Below are 11,236 nucleotides of genomic sequence, written 5' to 3' on the forward strand. Positions count from 1 at the left end.
TCTTCAGTAAGTTCTTTGTTCTCTGACTTGAGTTGAATGTTCTCCATACAAACAACATTACGACTTGGTAATTTACCCCAAAGATCAGAAGCTCGAACACCTAATCCATACATATCTGCTGCACCATATTTATTGTTACCCATAACTTGGGAAAAAACATCATCTAGACCAGGCTTATCAGTTGAACCTTCAGGCAGTGTTTTAGCTAGCTCATCCATGTTTGTCTGTATTAATTTATATAATACAAGAGTTATATACATAAAAACATCAATCCCTACTAACATGTGTGATCAGTGTGACAATGGCCATGACGTGCTGATTAACTGTAATTTACAGAATAAGATATATCCCTAGAAACAAGTCACATCATGCCCATGACATGATAATTATAGCTGCACTACATATATATATATATCTATCAACTATATTGCAATCTGAATTTATATTAATACTTACAATTGCGATTTTAGCTGCATCACTTTTAGTATTGCCTCCTCTGGAAAAACATCTTCGAAACATATCCATTCGAGTTGGAGATTTTCCCTCTTAACCTGTTAGAATAAAATAATAAAAAAATAAGTACAAAAAATTGATATCCTAATACTATAGTAACGATTGCCCCTCAAAATTACCTTTATCTCCGAACGTATACGTGCATAACTCTTTTTACCGGTCAGCTGCACCATTTTCTTTTTGTCCCGATTTGCTTTATTTTTCGAACTTAGCTCCTGAAATAGTAATTGTAAATATCGTATTTTGTAAGCAAATAATATTATTAGCGTGTGAATTTTTTTTCATACCTTAACCCTTTCATTATTCCAATAAGTTATAAGTAGCTTCCAATGATCTCTCTGCATTTCTGGAGGCCTTGATTTTACTTGCTTCTTAAATGATTTTTCTGAATCCTAGTATTTCTTCTTTAATCTTGCCCTCCAGTTTATCATTTTCCTCCCAATTGATTTGAGCATCCAATTATTAGCATGTTCGGGAATAACAAACTTTGTCTAGATACAAAATATATCAGTTGATATAATTAAAACAGATTATGTCATTAAGATGCGAATACGACTTTATATTATTTAATACCCTTAAATGTTGAAGCATCTCTTGCTTATTTTTGGCAGAAAATTTAGTCCATGGTAAATAAATTGGACAATGCTTGCAACTCCTTGCAATGGTTCCCAGGGCATGGGTGAGTTTACTAGCATTTTCATTGATAGGTTGACCGTGGCTATTAACTTCAATATTAATTCGACAGCCAGGTTTTTGATTCCAAACTTTGGGCATACTTGTAGGTCCCCTCTTTCTTGCCACTCGACCTAAAAATAGAGATCATAATTTTTAATATAAGTTTATACGATAATCAATATACCATATAACCAACACATTCCATTAAATAAAACAAACAAAACAAAAATTACCCGACTCACTGTTTCTTTGTGGATTCTGAACGGCAGCTTCTGTCTCATCTTCATTAAGCTCATTGTTGTTAATCAATTCTGTATTGGAATAATAGTAATTTGTGTAACAGTAAAAAGTGATAATGAAAATTAAAATACATGATACTAGACAGAAAATAAAACTTCATTCAAGTTTATCAACAAAACCTGTTTCTGTTTCCGGTTTGCAAAAGTCATAAACTACAAACTCATCATCGTCGTCATCATAATTATAAGTTCCATCGTTGTAATTCTGTTCATTTTCATCATCTCTAACATCTTCAAGAGTAACATCATCATCATCATAGTTATGATCTCTCAACCCTGTGTCCACTGAATAGTCACTTTTTTTCAAAAACAGGTACTGCATTCTTATCTGTACATACATACAATTTATGAGTTTCACCAATTACTGTGATATTAACCAATGTTCATCATATATAAAATGTGTGTACCATATAAGTATCAACTCACCCTTTGTGACTCTTCCACTATATGTATTCCGTTTTTTTGGGAACTTATCAACTTGTTGAGAATTTTTTTTGAGGCCTTGCTCAAAATCTTCGACGCTACTCTTTGTTGCCCTCATTGTAGCATTTGTTTGTCCCTTTGTCATTTCAGATTGAGATGATAATGCACGGGAGCTTTTAGGATCAACAACAACTCTTTTGTTTAAAAGATTTGATTGTCTTGTTGAGTAGGTGGGTGCAATGGATTTAGTATGTTGTTTCTGTATCAATATAAATGTCATTGAACATTATTAAAAAATGTAACATATTGTATTAGTTTGTAAACAATACCTTCTTAGAAGCTCTAACTGTTTTAGCAGTTTCTTCACTATGTTGGTTATCATCATCTTCAGATATGGAATCAGGCATATAGTCTTCATCATTTCCTGTAGTATCCAATTGCTTTTGTTTCTTTTTTTTTTTGATTTATCACTACCTAACTTCTTTCCTAGATCAGTGGCAAGCGCTGACAAAGCTGTTAGTTTTGCTTGGTTTTCTGCCATCCTCTTTCGTCTGAATTGTTCATACTGTGGCATACTTGACACTACGTAACATATTGTCTTTGCTTGTTATTCTTTTCCATTGTAAAAAACTAGAACGATGTATAGAACAATAATCAGCAATTATATAATGTAAAAACTATTATAGTAGATTGGAACATCAATGTAAAAAACATTCTAAAACAAGCAGCTCTGTATGATTTACAGCGGTATATTATGAACATAAATATACAATATATACTGTATATTATGAACATAAATATACAATATATACTGCATATATCTAATAAGCACAATTTTGAACAAAATTTTAATAATATATGAATTTCAACCACAAAAAAAAAAAAAATCTGTTTGCAAGACATAAAGTTATAAATGTCATCTTTTAACATGATTAAATTAATGAAATAATGTTTCATATAATCATATTAACGAGAAAATAGATTTCCAACAGAGTTATTATCAACAGATTATAAAAACAAAATAGATCAATGTTTAAATAATAAAATGGTTGAAATCAATATATATGATACTGTTAGCAACAGATAGATAAACAATCAAACATAATTAAGTTTAAACGAACAAAAACAGATTTACGATAAGCAACTAGATCGAGGATCCGTAATCACATACCTTTTTTACAACGAATCGACAATGAACTCACCGATACTATCTTTGGTAAAATACTGTATGAATTGAAAGAGGTTAATATGCTTTATAATTGATCCTAATTTCATTTGGCGCCTTAGAAGTAACTCAATGAAAATATACCGCCAATCCCATTTTTTTCAATAATCTCTAGGGTTTGAAGAGATCTCCGTGAATTTTGCATTTGAGTAACTGGTGGCATTGACTTGGTATTGTGAAGAGCAGTTATTTTTGGAAGACATATCTCAATCTCAATAATTGTTAAATATATAAAAAGTATAAATATAACCGTGATTAATTATAAATTATAGCATAAATTATATAATTATATTTATATATCTTAGTATAAGTATATATATATATATATATATATATATATATATATATATATATATATATATATATATATATATATATATATATATATATATATATATATATATATATATATATATATATATATATATATATATATATATATATATATATATATATATAAGTAAACAATATCATTAATATTATATTTTTAAGTTTATATAAGAAATGGACACATATCTAATCTAAATACTTAGTAAATATATTTGACAAGCCATTTAATTTTAATTTTTTAAGTGATTAAGAAGTTAATTTGAATAATGAATCGTGAATTATGATAGTAAGTTACTTAGACACTGTGAGAATAGTACTGTGTATGAAATGTTTTACATTAGTTTAAGTAATAAATAATTGATAAATTTAAGTTATACGACCGATCACCAATATGTTGGCTATATCTGTGTGTATATATACTAATTACTTATAAAATCAAAACCCGTAATTAGTACCGATCATACTGATAACATGTACAAATCATAAAACCTAACCACTATATCTGTGTGTATAGATCACTAATATACCTTAAAGCCTAACCACTATACCCTAATCACTAAACACAATAGTTCAAACCATAAAACTCTAATTGTAATAAAACATTTATACCTAAACTCTAAAACATAACTCGTAAACCATGAACCTGCCTGTAAGCCCTAACCCTAGACTATCCTTAATTCATAGACCCTAACCCATAAACTATTAACCCTAAACTAAAAATCCCAAACTTATATAAACCTAAGATCAATGATCATATCATATATAGTTAACCACTTTAAACCCAAACTCAAAACACAGTAACCCTTAAAGCTTAACCCATAAACACTAAACAGTAAATTTAACACACCCCTAACTCCCAAATATTATACCCAAAACCATAACCATTAAAGTACCAAACCCTAAACACTAAATTCGATCAATAGCTATTACCATAAAACTCTACAACACATAAACCCTAAAGTCTAAAACATAACTCGTAAACCATGAACTGTTCCGTAAGCCCTATTCATATCCCTAATATATCCTAATTACCATTAACCGGGCCGTAAGCCCGAATCATATCCCTAACCCCCAAATCTAATTATTAAACCCTAATTACCATTATATATATTAAAACCAAACCCTAGACACTAAATTGAATCAATATATACATTAAACCATAAAATTCTAATAAACATAAACCCCAAAAGCTAAAATATAACTTGTAAACCATCATGAACGGGCTCGTAAGCCCTAACCATAGACCAGTATCCCTAAGCCGTATATATATCCCAACCCCTAACATATTGACCCTAAACTAAATATCCTAAACTATAAACTAAAGATTATCATAATCTTATATAATTAACCATTTAAACCCAAAACTGAAAACACATTAACCTTTTAAGCCTAACCCATAAACACTAAACAGTAAATTTAACACTATAACCCCTAACCCCCAAATCTTATACCCTAAATCATAACCTTCAAAACTAAACCCTAAACACTAAATTCGCATTATGCCTATGATAAAATTGTAGTGTAAAGAAAAGTATAGGTTATAAGTAATTTATATATCAAAATATTTTATAAATAAAAACTATATGTTAAAAAATTTACATAATTTTATTTATTTTGTTAAAACTAAATATATTTGAAAAAAGTAATGTATATAAAAGATATTTAAGTATATATATATATATATATATATATATATATATATATATATATATATATATATATATATATATATATATATATATATATATATATATATATATATATATATATATATATATTTGTTAGATAAATGTTTTTCTAATTTTTTATATATATTTGTTAAAACTATATACATATATACATGTTAATAAAATCAGATATATCTTCATGATTTATACTATAAAAATAAATAAATAATAATTAATAATACTATTTTTGCATATGATCATATGATTTCACTGAATATATCAATATCAATTTCAATTACGCTTTATCCCTTAAGACTTCCTTCTATATTGAATCACTTCACTTCTCGAATTTCTGCGACTCTAGTTTCTTTACATCTCGAATTGCACTTGGATCACCAGGTTATTTTCAATTACCAGAATAATTTATTTTACTCTGTATTTTTCTTAGTTTCTTAAACGCTGCACTCCACCAGGTTACATATGTTATGTATAATAAACTGATTATATGAACGTTTTTTACTAACTAATTCTATAATTGTGTTTGATTTGATATAACTGATCGATATGTGTGATTCTGTAAATGTGTTTTAATCTTTTATATGTATAAACAACTGATTCAATGAATCTGTTTTATTTACTACAGTTCTATTATGGACTCGAGTTGGTTGTATTTCACAAGAGAATCTGAAACGTACGAAAAAGGACTAGATGAATATCTTGATTATATGTTTAAAACAGAAGCCATGAATGGTCAGATATCATGTCCTTGCAAAGACTGTCGGGACATGTTATGGGTTGAGCGGGATAATGCTAAAATGCATCTAATATGTGTTGGGTTTATGAAAGGGTATAGATTTCCAGCTGCTATTACCAAACAATTTGATAGTCCTATTATTGATGCCGAAGATGATATGAGTGGATTGGTTCAAGGCGCCTTCCACTGGTTTAGTTATGACGAAGAACAAAATGAAAATCTAAGTATACCAAACATAAATGCTGAACAGTTTTATAATGTATTGAGAGATTCAAAGAAAGAACTTTATCCTGGATGTAAAAAATTCAGTGTACTCTCTTTTATAATCAGACTATACCATTCTAAGTGTGTTGGTAAGTGTAATGACAAAGGATTCAATATGATTCTTGATACAGTGAGGGAAGCCTTCCCTGATGCTACCATACCAAAGTCTTTGTATGAAGTAAGGAAGATAATAAGAGACTTGGGGCTTGGTTATGAGAAAATTGATGCATGTGAAAACGATTGTATGTTGTATTGGAAAGAAAATAAGGATAAAATAAAATGTGACGTATGTAACAAGTCAAGATATAAAGAAAGTAGACAAGGTAATGAAGATGATCAGTCCAACACAGCAGATGATAATGGTCAGAAGATTGGGGCAAAAGTTTTACGTTATTTTCCGCTCATACCCCGACTGCAAAGATTGTTTATGTCACCTAAAACGGCAGTCACCATGAGATGGCATGAAGAGGGTCGTACGAAAGACGGTTTTTTGAGGCATCCAGCTGACTCACCTACTTGGAAAACATTAGATTCCATTAACCTTGCATTTGCTAAAGATGTTCGTAATGTTAGGTTAGGTTTAGCAAGTGATGGGTTTAACCCTTTTGGAAATAAGAATCTTTCGCATAGTACATGGCCAGTAGTATTGATACCATATAATCTACCTCCATTCATACATCTTGCTAACTTTACTTATACCTGGCCCATGTGCTTCGGGTAATAATATAGATGTCTATATGAGACCATTAGTGGATGAGCTTAAGGAGTTGTGGGATACTGGAGTAATGACCTATGACTCATCAACAAAGACTAATTTCTATATGCGTGCTGGTTTGTTATGGACGATAAGTGACTTTCCTGCATATGCGAACCTATCAGGATGGAGCACTAAAGGTCAACTTTCATGTCCTTGTTGTCATAAATATACCATATCACAATGGTTAACTTTTGGCAAAATATTTTGCTTCATGGGACATACTGACCTAGAAATACCACTACGTTATTTAACGGGGGCAGAAGTCCTTGAAGAGCTAAATGGTTGTGTGTTCAAATTTGGAAAACTTGTTAAGGATAATCCAGATCTACCATATAACTGGAAGAAGTGGAGTATCTTTTTTGAGTTACCTTACTGGGAAAAAAACTTGATACGCCATAATTTAGATGTAATGCATACTGAGAAGAATGTATGTGACAATGTCGTAGGAACTTTAATGAATATAGATGGAAAAACCAAAGATCATTTAAAAGCACGTCGTGATTTAAAAGCAATGGGTATTAGAAAGGAACTTCATCCTCAAAATTTACCAAACGACAAAGTGTATTTGCCACCTACTTGTTACTCATTATCTAAAAATGAAAAAGAAAGATTTTATGAGGTTCTTAAGGGTGTGAAAGTTCCCGATGGTTATGCATCTAATATATCTCGATGTATTCAGCTAAAACCTCTTAAAATGTCTAACCTTAAAAGTCATGATAATCATACTTTAATGCAACAGTTGCTTCCAGTGGCCATACGAGATGTTTTACCTAAGCATGTCCATTCTGTTGTGATGAAGCTTTGTCGGTACTATAGACAGCTATGCTCAAAAGTTCTAAATCCAAATGATTTGGTTCAAATGGAACATGATATTATAAAAATCCTTCGTGATTTAGAAAGGATTTTTCCACCATCATTCTTTGACGTAATGGTTCATCTTTCGGTTCACCTTGCTTCAGAGGCCAAATTAGGAGGACCAGTTCAATATTGTTGGATGTATCCAGTTGAGAGGTGTGCATTTCTATTTTAGTAAACACTTATTTTATTTACTTATATTTAATTGTACATTATTTACTCAGATATTTAGCTACATTAAAATCTTACGTCTAAAACAAGAGTAAACCCGAGGGTTCAATTGCAGAAGGGTATTTAGCTGATGTGTGTTTGTCTTTTTGCTCACTGTACCTATCGAGTGATGTCAAAACTATACATAATAAGAAAGGTCAAAATTATCAGGTTGATGGTAATGAAGATGAAGATGTTTTACCTATCTTTAGTATGTCAGGTCACCACATTGGTGCTTCACACATGGAAACAGTTGACCAAGACAATTTGGCTATAGCACATTCTTGTGTATTGTTCAATTGCAGTGAAATTGAATTCTTAAGAACGTAAGTGTTTTTATTATAACTTGTGAGTTTAACTAACTATATATCTTACCTTCTGCAATTGTGGTAATTATGAATTTGTTTTTTTGACATTGTAGAGAACATCTGGCAGTTACTCGCACTCGTCAGGGTAAACGAAAAAGACGTGAGCGTGAGATACAACAATTGCATAGTGATAATTTTGCATCTTGGTTTCATGAACAAGTAAGCATCTTCATGTTTTTTTTCTTTTAACATCTGCGATGGGTGATTTGTTTAGAGATTAAGAGATGATAGTAAATATTTTTCTTATAAAATCATTTTGTTTGTCTGCTACCATTTTAAGTTAAGGCTCTACATGCTATAGGGGATAATAGAATCACTGCAGATATAAGGAAATTGGTAAGTGGTCCAGATGAGATGGTGAAGAAATATAACGGATATGTCATAAATGGTTATCGGTTTAATAACAAACATCTAGAAAAGAATAGGAGAACACAAAATAGTGGAGTCATGCTTGCGGCCATTACAAATAGCTTCGCTAGTGCTAGAGATAACAATCCTATCATGGGATATGTAACATACTACGGTGTCATAAATTATATAGTTGAGTTGCAGTATGCGGTTGAAAGGTCAGTTGTGTTGTTCCATTGTGATTGGATCCCGAGTGGATCAAGTATAAAATTTAATGAGAATGGGTATACGACAGTCAATTTTGACCGTTTGAGGACTCCTAAAGAGCCATTTATCCTAGCTTCTCAAGCACAACAAGTATTTTATGTTGCAGATTGTGTTCACAAAGGATTGAAAGTTGTGATCAAGGTGACACATAGAGATTTTTTCAACATGGATGAACAAACGTGTATCGAAGATGTAGATGAACATTTACAGAGTGACATACCTATGGGCCCTCAAGTTGATGAAATTTTAAATATTGATTTAGTCAGAACATATATGGAAGGGACTGTTATTGAAAATACAGAAGTAGATGTTGAAGTTGAGTCATGATTCAAGATAGGTAGATGTAAACCACCAGTAGGTTAATCTTAAGTATATATATATATATATATTTTTTTATTACCTATGTTGATCAATGTTTCTTAAATGATAATTTGTAGGATATTGTTTTGACATTTATATAATAGCCTTTGGTTATGTTATGATATTGAGTTCGTACACACTAGATTCGGGTCATGTAAATGTTTGCTCCGTTTAGTTAAGTGTTTTGCGAATGTGTACATATGTATCTTATGTTTTCAGACATTTCATATGCAGGTCTGATATTGTGATGATGATTCATGCATAAATAAGTAGGATGAAAATATGAATTTCATAGTTGCAGGTCTGATATGACTGTTTTTGGTCAAACTGTATAGTCAACTGTTGGAGATATTGGGTCAAAATGGTTCCTATATTGTATTGGAACTGAATTGATCGATAGTTATATGTACAATTATAAATGGTTAAGAATAATTGTAAAATGGTTCCTGGATTGGATTGGAACTGAAATGATAGTTCCTGAATAGTATTGTTTTGACATTTATAAAATTGCATTTTGTTATGTTATCATACCAAGTTCGTACACACTTGATTCGGGTCATGTAATTGATTGCTCTGTTTATTTTAGTGTTTTGCGAATGTGTACATATGTATCTTATGTTTACAGACAACTTCGACAAATCTAATATTATGTTGATGTACATGCCCAAATTAGTAGGATGAAACAATGGATTTCATAGTTGTAGGTCTGATTTGACTGTTTGTGGTCAAACTGTTTAGTCAACAGTTGGAGATTTTGGATCAAAATGGTTCCTGTTTAGTGTTTAATCCAAAATACACAACCAAGCTTATATTTGTAAGCAAACCAACGTAATGAGCTTGATGAAGCAACTCATAGCATAGTAAGTTGTTTGAACAAACATTATAGTTCATTGATCAAAAAAAGTACTTTAACACAGAATAAATTCAATTACAAAGAAGAGCCCAGATGAACAAAAACTGTTCAATACAGTATATTAACTACATATATAGGAAATGCATCAGTACTAAAATACTATAACATACAAAAAAATGAACCAAGAAAAAATTGAAATAATCTTCCATTTAGTTGCTTTCAGTTCTGCACTTTTGCATTTTTCTTCAAGAAAAATCGTCAAGTCCTCACTTTTGCATTTTTCTTCAACACTAATGTTGGACTTTGGTGGATCTAACCACATAAAAAACGAATATTCCAAACCCTAACAGTAATTAATAAGAACAAAGTGTGAGTAATTTTAGGGAAAACAAAATAGTTAATGTAAATCGAACCAACCTTTTTAGAACAAACGAAAAAACGCCTTTCGAGGTTTGTAGACGTCTTTGATAATCGAATAACAGCGCGTCTTCCACATAAATAAAGAGGCGACATCGATTAGGTTTACTCAGTGACAAATCAAAGGATAATCTGGTGGATGGAAATCTCGATTATCTTCTGTGCATACATTTATAGTTCTGGGCCGAATAAAGGAGGAGGATGTTATTGGACCTTTATTGAATTATTAAATACTATGCCTTATAATATTTTAAGTTGTACAAATTTATTAATTTGTTCGGTACGACTTCGATTCGAACCCATCTTTTTTCGATACATTTTCTCGGTTCTTTATATCTATTGCACACCCCGATACGAAAGATTGATAAATAGCATGGTGGCTCTTGTGATTCATAAGATAAATATCACGGTGGATCTTATGATTTCATAAGATAAATTAATTCCTTAATTAAACGTCATTTGACTATTTATATCCTCGGGAATAAATATTTCAAACATCAAAGATGTTGAGACAAATTTGGATTGTCAGAAAGATATTTGTTTAGTCTAAATGATGTACGATTTGTATGAAATTGTTGATGAAAAGGATGATTGCTCATCAATGAATGCTTGTAGGAGATTCGATTACAAAGAAGTATTCAGGATGGTATT

At 30.8% G+C, this 11,236-nt stretch overlaps 1 protein-coding gene across 1 annotated transcript; it reads left to right on the forward strand.

Moving 5' to 3' along the window:
- The first annotated feature begins 5,782 nt into the window (after positions 1-5,782).
- LOC139841987 (uncharacterized) lies at positions 5,783-9,282 on the forward strand. Its single transcript, XM_071832168.1, has 5 exons — positions 5,783-6,779; positions 6,880-7,918; positions 8,026-8,298; positions 8,394-8,499; positions 8,626-9,282. Exons 1-5 carry the CDS (start codon positions 5,783-5,785, stop codon positions 9,280-9,282), a joined length of 3,072 nt encoding a protein of 1,023 aa, XP_071688269.1.
- The last annotated feature ends 1,954 nt before the right edge of the window (positions 9,283-11,236 follow it).

The sequence above is a fragment of the Rutidosis leptorrhynchoides genome, chromosome 4 (assembly GCF_046630445.1).
Source record: "Rutidosis leptorrhynchoides isolate AG116_Rl617_1_P2 chromosome 4, CSIRO_AGI_Rlap_v1, whole genome shotgun sequence".
Taxonomy (NCBI): domain Eukaryota; kingdom Viridiplantae; phylum Streptophyta; class Magnoliopsida; order Asterales; family Asteraceae; genus Rutidosis; species Rutidosis leptorrhynchoides.